This window comes from Notamacropus eugenii, chromosome 1, assembly GCF_028372415.1.
Source record: "Notamacropus eugenii isolate mMacEug1 chromosome 1, mMacEug1.pri_v2, whole genome shotgun sequence".
Classification (NCBI taxonomy): domain Eukaryota; kingdom Metazoa; phylum Chordata; class Mammalia; order Diprotodontia; family Macropodidae; genus Notamacropus; species Notamacropus eugenii.
This window is the reverse complement of record NC_092872.1, coordinates 555,264,399-555,280,893: the sequence shown is the minus strand read 5'-3', so window position 1 is coordinate 555,280,893 and position 16,495 is coordinate 555,264,399. Positions and strand designations below refer to the sequence as shown.

Below are 16,495 nucleotides of genomic sequence, written 5' to 3'. Positions count from 1 at the left end.
CGGGGCAAAGGGGGAGGAGAAGGGGAGTTAATAAAGGGAGCTGGGCGGAGCTGACAGCCGACGATTGGCTGGCCCAGGGAGTGATGTCACCCATATGACTCCCTGATAACTAGTTGGGAGAGAGCCCTCAACTTTTTGCAGAAGGAGTGCGCGCGCCCGGGAGTACTTGGGGTCCGGCGGTTGCGGCAGGGAGCGCATTCAAGCCGGAGCAGAGGGGTCCTGCGCTGCCGCTGCCGCCGCCGCCGCCGCCGCCGCCGCCTCCGCCTGTCTCTGCCCAGAAATCTCGCTGCCGCCGCCGCCGCCGCCGCCTCCACCTCCATCGAGACCGCAGCGGGTAGCAGCCGCCTAAGCCGCCGCAGCCGTTGTGTGCAGCTGGAGGAGGAAGGGGGTGGGGGGGAGGGGGGAGAAGAAAAAGGGGGTACGGAGGACTTTGCAACTTGCCTGGGGAGGTGGGGGGGTGGGTGGGTGGGAGGGGGAGGGGGCTTGCTGCACAAGAGAAAGTTGCTTTGGATTTTAACGCAACGCACAACGCCCGACCATGGTGCAGCAGGCAGATAGCCTGGAAAGTGAGGTCAACCTGCCCCGGGAGGCGATGGACACGGAGGAGGGTGAATTCATGGCTTGTAGCCCAGTGGCCCTGGATGAAAGCGACCCGGACTGGTGCAAAACAGCATCGGGCCACATTAAGAGGCCGATGAACGCTTTCATGGTGTGGTCTAAAATCGAGAGGAGAAAAATCATGGAGCAGTCCCCAGACATGCACAACGCGGAGATATCCAAGAGACTGGGGAAGCGGTGGAAAATGCTGAAAGACAGCGAGAAGATCCCCTTTATCCGGGAAGCGGAGAGGCTGCGGCTCAAGCACATGGCCGATTACCCCGACTACAAATACAGGCCCAGGAAAAAGCCTAAAATGGACCCTTCGTCCAAACCCAACGCTAGCCAAAGCCCTGAGAAAAGTGCCGGCGGGGGCAGCAGTGGAGGGGGAAGCGGCAGCGGGGGCGGTGGCGGCGGCAGCAGCAAGAACTCCAAGAGCTCCAGCAAGAAATGTAGCAAACTGAAGACCTCTTCATCCTCCTCTTCGACCTCGTCCTCGTCCACATCCTGCCCCAAGCCTGGAGCCGGCAAAGCAGCTCACCACGGGGACTACGCAGGCGAGGACTTGGTGTTTGGCACCCTCAAAGTGAATGGCGCGGGAGGCGGTGGCGGCTGCAGCAAAACGGTCAAATGCGTCTTCATGGACGAGGAGGATGAGGACGAGGAGGATGAGGACGACCTTCAGCTGCGGATCAAGCAGGAGCCAGAGGAAGAGGACGAGGAGCATCCAGGGCGGCAGCAGCAGCAGCAGCAGCAGCAGCAAGCCCAGCAGCTGCTGCGGCGCTACAGCGTCGCCAAAGTGCCCGCCAGCCCCACGCTGAGCAGTTCGGCGGAATCCACCGAAGGGGCCAGTTTGTACGAGGAGGTGCGGGCCGGCGCGACCTCCGCCGGGGGCCACGGCGGGGGCGGCAGCGCCAGCCGCCTCTACTACAGCTTCAAAAACATCACCAAGCAAAGCGCCCAGCAGCTGCAGCAGCCCAGTCTGTCCCCAGCTTCCTCGCGCTCTGTCTCCACCTCCTCCTCCTCCAGTTCCAGTTCTAGCAGCAGTGAGGAGGCTGATGACCTGATGTTCGATCTGAGCTTGAATTTCTCCCAAAATCCCCACTCGGCGACCGAGCAGCAGCTGGGGGGCGGCTCAGCGGCGGGGAATCTATCCCTGTCCCTGGTGGATAAAGATTTGGATTCGTTCAGCGAGGGCAGCCTGGGCTCCCACTTTGAGTTTCCCGACTACTGTACCCCGGAGCTGAGCGAGATGATCGCGGGGGACTGGCTGGAGGCGAACTTTTCCGACTTGGTGTTCACATATTGAAAAGGGGGGAGGGGGCACCTCTGTCTCTCCCTCGACCAGTAGTGCGGAGCAGGGTTCTCGAGGAAATCGTGATGATGATAATGAGAATAATGATGATGATGATGATGATGATGGGGAAAGAGAAGATGCTCATGATGTTGATATGATGATGACGCAAAGAAATTGGAAAAGATAAAAAAAATTGGTGGAGTTTAAGAGAAATTGAGTAGTTTTTGGTTATTTTTCCTGTCTTTTATTTTAATTTTTACATTCTTTTCCCCTCCCCCCTCCCTTATCATGTCTCAAGGTAGTTCCAAACCCAGCCTGGAGTTGTGATTTTCCCCCCACCCCAAAATGTGTATTTTTTTGTTTTTTGTTTTTTCCCTGAAATTGGTGATCGCAACAAAGGCGTAAGGGACTGGGGGCGGGAGTAGGGGGAGGGGGAAACGCTCCGGAAGGCGCTGTTTGAAGCTTGTCGGTCTTTGATTGAAGTCTGGAAGACGGTCTGCAAAGAAGCCTTTTGGCCGCGCAACTGTTACTCAAGGGGGTTTGTGGATTTTTTTTCTTTCCTGAGAGATCTTACAGAACTGTTGATTTAAAAAAAAAAAAAAACGAAAGGGACCATTGCAACTTTTTATTATTATTATTATTATTTTGGAGGGAGAAAACTGATGTCTTCTATGCATCCGATTCTTAACAAAACTGCAGGGAGCTTGAAAAAATACAGACTGTACAAACGCTTACAAAAAAAAAAAACTGTGAACTGACTTAAGATCAGAGTTTACTTTTCAGATCAAATTGTTTATGGTTTTACAAATGTGATTTCTACTTGCCAACCTTTTTTTTGTAACTTGTTCCCTTATACCTCCTTGATTGAATACCAGACAGCCTAGACCTCAGTACAAAAGGTATTGAAACATTTTTGATACATAACAGACCTCAGTCTTTTTTAAAAATTAATATATTTTCAGGCGTATTTTTGTACAGTGAAAAGGGAACATTCTTGCTGTGTTTTTTCAGTAAGACTTTCAGGCACTTCTTCCCTTTTGATTTCTTTTTTTTTTCCTATGTTTTTAGCATGCAAGTATGTTGGTACGTTATGTCCTGGTTTTAAAAGGATTAAAATTTTTAAATAATCCTTGCATCTAAAGGCCTTGTGGTTTTAAAAAAAAAAAACTTTTTGTACAGCTATAGTTCAGATTTGTTCAATATTTGTAGGTAAAGATTTATTGAAAATGGTGATATAGACCTCAGAGCTGTTACCTTAGTTTAAAGATTGTATATGTACTGTATTATAGTAGGTCTTTATGTATCTCATACGCTGTGATATGTGGATGGGGCCCCAGATGGAAGGTATGAAACTGGATTCTCGATTTTTAGCAAAAAAAAAAGGCACATAGTAAAAGAAAGTTTCTCATTTTGTGCAATATAATCTAAATAAAGTACAGACCATCTGCACATTTTGTAGCAAAAGATGGCAAAGCAGACTCATGCACTGTCAACATCCTTGCCTGTTTTTTTTATGCTGAAAGTCTGTATCTTGACAATTTTAATAAATCAGCTGGAACTGATAGAAACTCGTATCGCCAATAGTCTCTATGGAAGTGAAGCTGGAGAGTGTCACGTATTGTCCGCCCCTAACTCGTGAAGAGAAGCAAGAGATCTAGAGAGATGGCTCTGTGCTTGTAGAGAACCCTGGGGTAGGGAAGAAAGGGGGAGGGAGCGGCGAGGGCTATACATTTTTGATGATGGTACAGACTTTTAAAAATGCTAAATTGATGAAAGAGAATAATATCCGGGTTTCTTTATCATCTTCCTTCGGCTACTTATTAGAAATTGACTTAGTAGTATTCTTTATCTCCCTCTCCCCGCCTCCCTATTCTCACCTCTTCCCATTCTCCTTTTTCTCTCCGCTCGCCCGCCTTCTCCCCCCCTCCCCAGACCTATCCAACCCAAGTGCACCCGAGGCTCTGAAAAAATGGCGGGGGGGAGGGGCGGATTTTGAGCGGACTCGATTTGTGCACGTTATTGTGATCTTATCTGCGCATTAGGATGTATGTATTTTTCTTGGGGCCGGAGGGAGTGAGGGGCGCGTTCCTTGACTTCCCGAGGTTTGTTAAGTAGGGGGTGGGGGGGTAGGGCTGACTGTGGGGATTTAGTCTGGGCGCGCAGCAAATTACCTGCCCTCCGCTCGCGCTGCCTCCCGCAAGCTTGCCCGCCAGGGTGGGGCGCTCAGTTTGCGGTTTATTTTTTTCCCCTGCAAAGGGACGTGGGTGCCGGCGGGATCCGCTTATTGCAGTTCTTTGCCTTTGGGGTGGTGGTGGTGGTGGTGGTGGTTGTGGTGGGGAGGGAAGGGAAAGGGAGGCGTTTTCTAGGTGTCCGGCTCTGTTATCGTCTCCTAGGGGCTAGGGTTGGGAAGGCGTCTAGGAGAGGAGCTGGGGCGGGGGAGGGAGGGAGGTGGGGTGCGGTAGGGAGGTAGCCTGATCCCAGGCTCGGCCCTTAAAATGGAGGGGAGGTGGAATGTGCCCAGGCGCTCTCGGGAGATGGAGGGGGTGTGGCTGTGGCCCGTAGCGGGCGCGCATCCTGGGATCTTGGTGCATTTGCTCCAGCCTGGGTTAGACCGGGCAGCGTTGAGCTAGGCAGAGGTGAAGAGGAGTTAGAGAAGGATGAATGCGAAAAGCATTGGAATCCGAAATTTGTAGAGAACGGCCGCGGTTTACTTAGAACCAGCCACCGAAAGTCTCAGAGATACAATTGTATCTTTGGAGGGTTGGAGAGAGGGTTACAGTGTCCAGGGTTAGAAGAGGAGGCCTTCTGAGAAGGAGACGATGGATGAGGGATTTCAGTGGCTATTGGCCTGGGGAGGGGGAATGCTAGGGCCGGAGAACCAGACCAGCTCCTCCCTCTTTTTCCCCTCCCTGCTTTGCATTTTCAAAAAGGCTGGAGGGATGGGTCTCCTAAAGTAAGACTGGGCGACCTCCTTCTCTGCTTCCTTTAGAGCATCCATCCTGCTTCAGGGGATGGATGTGCTGAGCTAACCATTGGCTCTAAGGGGTGGGGCTGGGGGGGGGTGGGTCGCGATAGTTTGTGTGTTGACTGTGAGGTGGAGTAAACGGAGGAGAAAAACAAATAGGAGAAAGAGGAGATAAACTCCCCAGACCTGTACTAGAAGTGTGGAGGTTCTGGGAGGAGGAAGGAGCTTGCCTGTGGCTCCTAACCCCACCCTTTTACCCCCCAAGGGAACCGACCTTCGGGGCCCCAGAAAGGGGGGGGGGGGTGATAACGGAGGACGTGGAGGGAAGGAGATTTGCTGAGTCTTTTCTCTTTTTTAAAATAGGCGGATTCTTTTATTTCTCTGAATATAGGGAAAAAAACCCTCTCTTCTCTGGATTTTTGCATTTGTGTCTCTGGGAAGAATGGGGGAGGGCAGGAGCAACTGCATCTTGGATGCGATTTTTTCCTTCTCCTCCCTCCCCATTACCTTTGCTCGGTCTTTGCTTTGGCCAAGGGGACCTGTGTGGCCCGCCCTGCTGTCCATTCAGCTTTCAGCAGCCCGCATGGCAAACTGCAACCGGAGGAGCGGGCCAGGGAAGGTTGGCTAGGATTTTTTTCTTTCTTTCTTAGACCTAGTCTGTGCTTCTGGGGCTGCACCCTTACTGACCACCCCCTGGCTCTTGCGGGTTGTGGGGGGGCAGAGCTTCGTCCACCAGGGGCTGCTTGGCGCCTCCCGCTTTTTCTTGGTGGCTGTGTTTTGGGGAGGGCTGCCCGAGCTAAGACTAGGTCCCTGCATAGCTAAACCTCCCAGTGCTGTGCCTCAGGCTCTGATGATTTGAATAAGGGAGATTTTAAACGACTTTTTGAAATGCAGTGCAACATCCTTCATCCTAAGAGAAGGTTTTCTTTTTGAACAATTTTAACTGCCTGAAAAATCATTCCAAAATGTGTCTCCTTCCAGGTTTACTGAAACTTGGCTAGACTAAATAGAAGCGTCCCAATCCAACCAGGAGCTGCTATACCAAAGGGGCTTCGCCCCCAGCCCCCCTTGCTTTACAGTCGGGCCTGTGTGCTGGCCTCTCGCTCGCGCCCCTCCTCCACCCCACCCTCCCTCCATTCCCCTGGGAGGAGCAGGGAAGAAAAAAAGACAGATTCCCTCCATTTCCCTTCCTCGTAGATTTTCTTTCTGTGAGCCGTCAGAGTTCAGTAGTATACACGGAAGAAGAAAAGGCTGATAGTGTGAACATGGTTCTCGAGATAGAACTGTATTTCTTAAGATGTTTACTTTTTTTTTTTTTTTTTTGCCAAATGGTAGACTAATGTAGTCATTGGTCAGTCCACAGGTCAATGAGCCAGCGGTTTACAAGGACAATTCACTGTGCTGGTCATTTTTAGTGGCAGTCCCACTGCTACACTTTGAAACTCTTGCTCAAAACAGGAATCCTGCATCCAAATTTGTAAGGCATCTGAAATGTAATATTTTGAACCAATACTTTGCATGTACTTTAGGTTTCAAACAAAGATGACTCTAGGATTTTTCTGTGGTGAAATATGCTCTAAATTAGTGAAATGGTAAATAATTTGCTCTCATCAAAAAAGGGAGGGGGGAGGCATACTCATGGTTCTAAATAAAAGCTGTTTTATCCTAAGTTCTTGCTAGTAAACTTAGAAATACTATATTGGAAATCCAAATCATGGTCAGCTAGAGCTCAGGACAGAGCCATGTGAGGCACATGTGAGCCCTGTTAAGTACTATTAGGTGATACTGTTTTGATGACTGCATTGTGAAAAATCATTCTTAATGAATTCTTTTCTGAATGTCTAAAACATTAAGTACGACTAATAAGGTATCCTTAGCACTGGATAGTTTTCAATAAAAGTTTCTTGTATTTTCATTTTTTTGGTCTCATACATTATAAGTCATTTTTTTTCCAACTAAGAATTGACAAAGTAGGTTAAAATCTTAACATTGATCTCTCCTGAGGGGGTGGGGGTGTGTGTACTTGAGTACACTGCAGTGTAGCCAGTGGGTGTCCTGCTGTTTATAACTAGTTCACAGATTGTGATGATGGCATTGTTGACCAGGTTTCCATCTTTAAAACAAACAAAAAAAACAAAAAAACTGAGCCAGAATTCTCTTAGTGATTCTTTAAACTCTTCCTAGAGGATGTATGGAAGTATTACTCCAGTCCTTTCCCTCTGATTTGCATCCCTTTTATTAAAAAAAAGTAAATAAAGACAGTTTACTTAAAGACTGTGCTTTGCAAATAATTTGTAACTTATGAATGGTTGTGGTCAGAGGGTTAATTATTAGTATGATGATTCTTGTCTAACTAGGGGAAAAATGACTATACTCTTGGAGGAGATGTTCTGTTTAATGTTAATCAAGGGGAAGTGATTTAAAGATGCATGCATGACAGAGTCAGGTAAAATTGTTTTTCAGTAAAACGAAACAATACTGTCAAAAGATTGGAGTTTGCCTTTTTCTTGCTTTGGGGAGGAAATTATATATATATATTTGTGTGTGTGTACATATGTATATATATGTATGTATATACATATATGTACACACACTGAACATTTTTATATCAGCTACAATACAAGAAAGTCTGTTGGCTATTGCCCCCATTTTAGAATTTATTTTTTTTCAGTCCAATGAATCTGATGGTTGAAGCAGATAATTTGCTCAGTTTTAAAGTTGTCACTCAACTTGACTGTACAGTCAATTTTAACATTTTTATTCACTGGTCACTGATATAATTAATGAAATATGTGTATATATTCTGAAGTTTTAATTTTGTGCATATGTATTACTATTAACTATTTGGAGAGGGCTTTTTTTTTCTGCTCTCCCATTTATAGTACCTTTATAACCTGTTTTCACTGGTTCCCCTGATTTTAACAGGTCTCTCGGTATTAATGCTTCTCCATGGTAAATATAGACTTGTTTTTTCTTAAAGTAGAAAGGTGGTTGAAAGCAATTTACTGAGTAATTCATTTTATTTGTAAAAGAGCAATTTTCTTTAGTATATCATCAGGAAAGATTTCCAATATACATCGTAGTCCCCAGTTTTAAAAAGTATCCATTAAGAATCTGAGTTCCCAATATCCCTTGTCCAGTCTGAGCCTGTGAGAAAAATAAGACTGAGCCTTATAGATCATAACCAGGAATTTACCAACTGTCTCCATAGAAAAAAATTATTTCAATGTTTTGTTCATAGTTGGTTCATTTTTTAAAAATCTTGATTTTTCGTCATGTCATTCAGTTTCTTCCACCCACATTCCCTTTGCATTTGATGACCTGACAGATTCTGCTATTTGATGTCAACTCAGTTCTTTCCTAGAGTCAGCCCCAGTCTTCAATCATCACAAAGATCAAAAGGAAATTCCTTAGATTGGGCTCTCTTCCATTTTACTTACTTCAGGCCTTTCCTTTAAATGCTAGTATCTTTTCCCTTTTTTTCCCATTGTAGCCTGATTTTTTTTAACACTACCTATATCAATTAGCTGCCTAATTAATTTTATCTACTTTATGTGGATGCAGTGAGTTTGTAAGAGAATTTCACAAGCAAGTAGTTTTTTAGTGAACTTAAAGTAAACAGAATTTTAACGGAGACCTATTTTTGTACTCAATAGAAGCACAAAGGTGCAGAAAATGTAAAATGACTTACAAAAGGGAAACAAAAGTTCATAATATTCCATGTATAAAAGTAATAATTTTATTGGGTAGAGATACTCTGAAAAGATCCAATACCTCTGCCAGTGCAAAGAAAGGAATATTTTAAATGTTCTTAGAAAGTTTTGATTGACTGCAATTGCAAATGAATGGCTTCTCTATAAAGCAAGGCAAACCACTAAAGCAATAAGATCAGGTTGGGATGAGTGGTTTTCAATGAGAAAAAAAAGATCAACTTTAGCAAACCTGGAAGTGCAAAGATGGAGGCTCCAGTCTTACTGTTTGATCAAACTTCTTTTTCATAGTCACTTAAACCTGGATTTTCCATGCTGTGAAGACTGACAAAATAAAGCAATATGACAAAAATACTAGTGTGTGAAAAAAAAATTTACTCCAGGGTCCTGAAGTGATTTTTCATCTGACTATTACAGTATCCCAACATCCACATAACAACAAAAAAGACAACAGACAATAATATACAACCATAAGAAATTTGATCAAATAAATAATGACATAGGACCCTCTGTCACAAACTTATTTTGTTTTTTCATTAAGCTTATGTCCAAAAACAACTTTTCTCATCCCTTGATTCACACAGGGACAAAAAAAAAACCATGCCATTATTAATTAATTTGTGATTCTATCTATTTTTATTCTTGTACATATATTGTGGGTTTGGAGTCTCTACTTTAGATCTGTGACACTTTTTTTTTTAATAGGCTGTTTTAAAACTGAGGCCTCTTTTTTTTCCTATGTGGGACTCCTAGTGGTTACAGCAGTCTGAAATGCTGTGTGATGACTGCGCAGGAGCATCTGATGTTTTAAAGCAGTTTTTCAGCATGACACTTTAAAAAAATGTAATTTCCAAGGCCACATGAAATTTACTTTCATAGCCACTCCAGGTCTAGGAGCGGAAAAGCTGAAAAATACTTTTGTTTAGAAGTCTGAGTGGTTTGTGGGGGGGGAACCTTATTAGGTTTTGCATGCCAGTGCATGGCCTATTGCTGTGAAACAGAGAGAGGGTAAAGCTGCCTAAGGCAATGCACTGGAGGAAGAAATGTTTAATAGCACTAGGGGAAAAAAGATAATGCATGGCAAAGTTTTGTCTTCTAGTAGACTATATAGCATGCAGAGTTTAGTGTGTGTTAAAACAGTGTATGACATTGCTGTATCAAAGTTGTAAAATTAAGCATTATTTATTGAAAACTATGTATTTTTTTGTAAAAACCTGATCACATAGAGAATATCACAGTGGCTTGTGCTAGTGCTCCAATCTTTAACCAGCTTCTTTCCTACCGTACTTGGTATGCAGTGTTAATGCTCAGGGTTGAAAATCGTACACTCCAATGTCTCTTTGGCAAGAATTTTTAAACAGAGGAATACATTTGTTCAAAAGACTCTAATAAAATTGTGTGATCAATCTGCACTTGTGGTTTTTATGTGCATTTTTTCCAGTTTTGCATTTGATAACTACTGTTTAATTCTTCAAGTGTTGTCTCCAAACTGATGTTACTGACAGGCTTTATAAGTGCTGTGTCTCTCAAAACAAACATGGCTGACAGCCTTGAGGAGAGGTCCTGAATGCTGTCCTGGGCACATATGATAGATAGATCTTGAAATGGAATAATCATGGTAATTTCTCACTTTGTTTTACTGGCAAACATAATGAACAAACGCATAGGCAAAATGAAGAGTAGATTATGATGGAGATTTTTCTTTTCAGACAATGTTTAAAGTAGAAAATGAAGGAAGAAATATCAGGGGCAGTTGCTGCTATTGAATTCAATGCCAGCAAACTCCATTTCTCTGTGTCTTTTTTCTATAAACAATTTACAGTGTAAATGTATTTTGACATAGAAATCATTCTGTATTAAGATTCTTGATATAAAATGCTTTTATGAAAGCCTGTAAGTGATTCTTGGAATATTATAATAAGATTTTTTTAAAAAATGTGTTTACATGGTGAGTGTTTGTTGTATATTAAATTTGGTTTTGTAGAAACGTTTGTGTTGTATTGTCACAAATTTCAAAGTGCACATTGACACAACCCCCAGAAATACTTTTGGACTCTTAGGCAAGTATTTGCAATGTTTCCATACACACCAAAGAACAAATTTTATCCTTGTCTTCTATGGCAAATCTTGTTTAATTATGCTCTAACTTCAGAGTTTCAGCTCTACATCTTAATAGTTTAGGGTTTATTTTACCTCCGTAAGATTTGTATGTGAAGCTTTTGAATAAAATTTAAAATACTCCCTTTTTTATCCTCCAGGTTTCAAGTGACAAAAACCCTTTATTGATCTCCTTCACCCCTCATTTCCCTCACATCCCCAGCATTAACAGTGACAGTTCTTACATTAATGAATGGAATGATTTGTTTTTTAGTAATACCTTATTTTGGTGGGAAAAAAATGTATTAATTCATTAGTTAAATGCATTTGAAAACAGAAGAGTCAATAAATATTTGTTGGATAAATGAATTAAACCACTTAGTCTTGATCTTATACATATACACACACACATATATACATGTATACATATATATACATATATATATACACAACACACATTGTGTGCATTGTATAATGCAAATACGTATCTCTTTTCACTGACATCAGTGATGTGGTTCTTCATTTTTTAAAACATTGCCCTCCAGAATTGAATAAAATTAAAATTGGAGACCTCACAAATTCCATATACAAATACCATTGTTGTGTCATAACTGCTCATCTGTAGACTTGGATGCTACATTAATGCAACAGTAACATTCTTCCTCCATAGGGTTAAGTGTCCATATGATATAAACATAAAGAAATTTCATAATTAGTCATTAGAATTGTTAAACATTTAAAGACCAAAGTTATTCCTAGTACAACTCTGTATTATATGGACATTTTAGAATCTGAACTATTATATAATACTAATATCATCCATACAGATTTTATTTACTATATAAAAAAGGACTGATTAAATATCATTAAATTATAAAACCATTGTATTTCCTTCTGGTGCCCTATGATTACAAGTTATAGAATGCCTTATCAATATGTTATTTGCTATTTAGGTCTAACAAAGTGACAGACATTATTATGTTGCAGCAAAAATGTCCACTTATACAATGGTCTGCTAAGAATCTTAGTCATCCCAAGTTTAAGTGGAAAAATGTGTTCCAGTGTCCTGAATGGAATGTTTATATACTACAGGATGTGACAAATACATCTTTAAGTGAACAGTATATGTATTTGGAGAACATTTCCTCTTGTTCTGCTATATAATATATATGAAATATGAAATATAACTATATTAATGAAGATCATAGACTTTCAAATTAATGTATTAAAAGAAAATGTTTCTGCTTGAAGAGATATAGTGTTTGTAAAATAACCTACTCATGGAACTTGAAAATAATTGATTTATTTTTTCTCTCTCCTGTAAAAATTGACCAGATCTCAATCCTTAATTATAGTACAATTAAAAGATGTAATATATTTCAGTCTTGAGAATTCATGTAGAGGATAAACAAAAGGTGAGGCTAGCCTTCTGTCCCAGTCCCAATCCCCCCTCCCCCTTCATTTTCTGCTTTTTGAATAGTGGGATTGCTCTTGCCTTCCTTTCCAAGCCTATAATGACCAAACGCACAAGAACCATACAAAGGAGAGGACCAAGGATGTGTGAAAGGAGTTTTTGTCGCTCAAAGTAATTAACATTATTTTTGAGCAGATATAAAAAGGTAAGGGAATTTTTTAAAAAGCTGCTTTTAGATTCTTTCTAGAAAATCCCCCAAAATGTAATTTTGCAAGAGTTTAAATAGATAAAAATATGTTCGATTTCACCACTAAACACTGAGAAACTGAAGTGGAACCAACCCGTCCCCCCTCCATTAGCATTGCTAGTTTCTCAGGTGACATTCTAGCTGTGAATGCCTTTTGCCATGTGCAAGAGATTCTACTGCTTTCATTTGGATGCAGAGCTTCCCACAGGTTATTCATGCCTGCAAATTGAGCTGCTATAGTACACTTGGTGTTAGATGACCCTTGAAGTTTCACTAGGTAAACAATGAAGCTTCTTTTGTTTATAGCAGATTTTCTTTTTAATGCTTTTCAACCATTGTTTCCTTCAGGGGTCTCCCAACATCTTATGTTCAACCCACCTTATGCATCTCCCCTCTGTCCATAGGAAAAGGGAGGCTAGAGCATCTGTATTACTTGCTATTATTTGAGAGAAGAAAGCTGAAAGTGCTTGCTTTCTATAACTTCTAGAAGGCTCAGGCTTGTCAGTTTTGTCAAATGACAATTTAAACATATTTCTTAAAAATTATTTCGTTATAATTTCTCATCTCTATGCAAATATACATTAAATGTAAGTAATTACAAGTAGATAGTATAATCTGAGGCAGCTAGGTTGTGCAATGGATAAAGCATCAGACCTGGAATCAGGAAGACCTGAGTTCAAATGTAGCCTCAGACATTAGGACATGACCCTGGGCAAGACACCTAACCCTGTTTGCCTCAGTTTCCTCATCAATAAACTGACCTGGAAAAGGAAATGGCAAACCACTCTAGTATATTTGCCAAGAAGACCCCAAATGGGGTCACTAAGAGTTGGATACAATTCAACAACAACATTGTGATTTTTTCTAGAAATAAAAATATTCACTCTACTATGAATTTTGACTGTGTAAATACTCTATGTCAATGGAAGAAGTTTGTCCTTTGAACTATTCTTAAATTCTGATCCTTCTAAATTTATGGGTCTACAAAAAAAACTTTACTGAAAGCAGCCCTGTGAGGAGGACAGTACAAGTATTATTATCTTCTTTTTAACAGATGAGGAAACTGAGACTCAGTGAAATGACTGTGGTCTATGTAAGAACTAGAATTGAAACCCATAATCTCCTAATTCCAAATATGGTATTCCTCTCCAATATCATTTGTTTTCCGAACAAACCTAAACTGGAACAGCCCTGTAATTTCTTACTTCAGGGTTAAAATTTAAGATAAATTTTCAGGATCATAAAATATAACAAAAAAAAATCTGGTAATAGATGAAAGAACCAACTTTAAAAGATACAAGATCGAAATACAAAATATTCTACTCTTTCTGTAGAATCAGTACAACAAAGAGGTCGATCAGGATAATATTCCCAGAAGGCATTAAGAGTTTGGGTGATGCCTCTAAAAACTATCCTTGCACCAAAGTTAGGCCTTTTTATATGTTCCCTGACAAATAGTTTACCTGTCCCTTTTAAAGAAGTGGTCTGTCTACCCTTGAGGAGCCTCTTTTGTAAAACTCTACGTATCAAGAAAGGGAGAGAATGCCAGTGGAGTTATGAGGAAAAGTAGGAACAGTCATAATTGAGGTGGTAGAGGATGCAATCCTTACCAGGCACCATCCCATCCCTGTACACCTCTGCTTGTCAATCCATCGGTATAACTGAGTTCTCACATATTCTGGGCTAACTCTAGATTTTTCAGGCCAGTTCAGTCATTCAGACTTGGGGTTGATTCTTACCTTCATGTGGTTTACATTTAATCAAAGGAGACAGCATATGTGCATAAAAACATGTACAAGAACTGAAAAGCAAATGGCTTTAGATGTTTCCATAACCTTTGAAGGTATCATTGCTCAAGAAAGAAAAATATGTTCTTAATGTTGAGCTTTGGTTTCCAGAAAAGGTTAAATTTATCTTCAGCAAATTCTGCCTAAGAAGATAGGGAAAGATTTACACCCAAACCATATGTTACTTGAAGAGAATTCTCCCTGCCCCCCTTTCCTCCAGTTATTTGGAAAATTCAATCAGGCAGAACAGATCATTCCCTAGCACTGACAGAGAGTTGAGATGTACCCACCAAGACAAATGAGATGGTGCAGCAGATAGAGTGTCTAGAAACCTTGTAGGTCTAGAGTCAGAGATACTTGAGTTCACTTGTTGCTTGAGATAATTTCTAGCAGTATGTCACTGGGCAAGTCATTTAATCTCTTTCTGCTCAGTTTCCCCCACTGTCAAATAGGGATCATAATAGCACCTATAGGACAGCTATGTGGGTCAGTGAATAGACTGCCAGGCCTGGAGTCAGGAGGACCTGAGTTCAAATGCGGCCTCAGATACTATCTCTGTGATCTTGGGCAAATCACTTAATCCTAGTTGTCTTAGTTTCCTCATCTATAAAATGAGCTGTAGAAGGAAATGACAAATAATTCCAATATCTTTGCCAATAAAAACCCCAAATGGCATCACAAAGAATCAGACTGGAATGAAATGAATGAACAATTACACCAACCTCCCAGTGGTGTTGGGATGCCTAAATCTGATAATATTTGTAAAGTACCTGGCACAAAGTAAGCACTTAATAAATGCAGATTTTCCCTCATTGTAATAGGTATTGGCTGGGCAAAAGAAATTAAATGTGTATAATTTAATTTATTAAGCCTCTACCATGTGCCAGGTACTATACTTGGCCCTAGTTACACAAAGAAAAGAAAAAGAAAAAGAAAAATTAACAACCCTACTTTCAAAGAAGAGTCATTATAATGATTCTCATTTGTTTTTATAAAATATATAAAAATGTAGGTAAATGAATTAGAGAATTTGAAGAGGCAATAAGGTAAGGGAGATCAAGGCTCCTGACAGGTGGAGGTGAGGAAGAAATACATTCTAGTCCCATGTAAAGGCATGGAGACAGGACAAGTTTAGGGATGTTGAAGTAGGCCAGTTGGATGGCAACACAGAGGGCATGAAGAAGAATGATGGGCAGGAGGTCAGGAGGCTGGAGCACATTCACATGAAGCAAGCGAAAGACACTTCTTATAGTAACAAATCAGCAAGTGGAAAACTATGTCACAAGACAGTAGGGGAAAACAGCAATCAGGGGTCAATTAACTGTCAAATAAAAGAGTGAATTGCCAGGAAGAATGTTTAGGGGAAGCTTCCTGAAAAAGTTCCTGGAAGAGGTTGTGTTTTTCCATTTGCCATATAGTAAAGGAGGAGAGGTAGAGGAAATGATGAAAAGGAGGAGGTTATACTAGGTAGAATATATGGAATGTGCCTATGTGGGAAAGTGGGAGTCATAGTCTGGGAATTCTGAGCCAATTCAACATTATTGTTACAGTAGCAAAATAAAGAATGATCACTAGCTCTTAGATTTGATATGTAGGCTATTGAGCAGAGATGGGACATGCTAGAAAGAATATGAAAAAGTGTCTTGTAGCACAGGGCTTCTGTGAACTCTCTCTTTTTCCTCTCTCTCTCTGAACTGCATGGTAATATAATTGGTTTCCTTTGTAATCTTATATATTTTATATATCTAAAACAATATTCTGAGAAGTCTTGGTTCACAGATTTCATCAGACTTGACAAAGGAATGTTCATGAGACAAATAAAGTTTGAAAGTCCTGTTGTAGAACCTGTATGGAGGAGGAACTTAAATAAGAAGAAAGCTAAGAGGTACCAAATCCAGGTTTGGACTGTAATTAACAAGACAGTACCTGAGGAGAGCACATGACTGAGATTCTAGCAAAAGAGGAAGACAGATTCCACAGGTTAAAGAAAGTGAGGAAGCAAATGAAATCCAGACAGATTCCCATTCCCATCCGTGGACCTACTCTTTGCCTCTAATGCATTCTCAACCTCATGGAATCTGTGGCCTCAATCAAGGTTAATTAAGCTCAAAGACCACCTCCTTTAGGAAGCATATTCTCATCTCCAATTGCTAGCAACCCACCCCCGAAATTACTTGGTAACTCCGTCCTCTGTAATTTGCATTTAATTTTTGTACATGTTATTTTTCACCCAGTAGGAATAAGCTCCTTGAAGATTGAATTCCTTTTTTTTTTTTTTTTGACATTTTAGCCTCAGCTCTGAGAATAGTGTTTTGCTTGTGTCTTGTGTTTGGCCATATGCATATTAAATGTCAGAGGTAGGAATCAAAAACCAGATCCCT

At 41.2% G+C, this 16,495-nt stretch overlaps 1 protein-coding gene across 1 annotated transcript; it reads left to right on the top strand.

The window, feature by feature from the left end:
• Positions 1-475: 475 nt before the first annotated feature.
• SOX11 (SRY-box transcription factor 11) lies at positions 476-3,462 on the top strand. The gene has a single exon (XM_072634292.1). The coding sequence runs from the start codon at positions 539-541 to the stop codon at positions 1,904-1,906; it is 1,368 nt and encodes a 455-aa protein (XP_072490393.1). The 5' UTR covers positions 476-538; the 3' UTR covers positions 1,907-3,462.
• Positions 3,463-16,495: the final 13,033 nt, after the last annotated feature.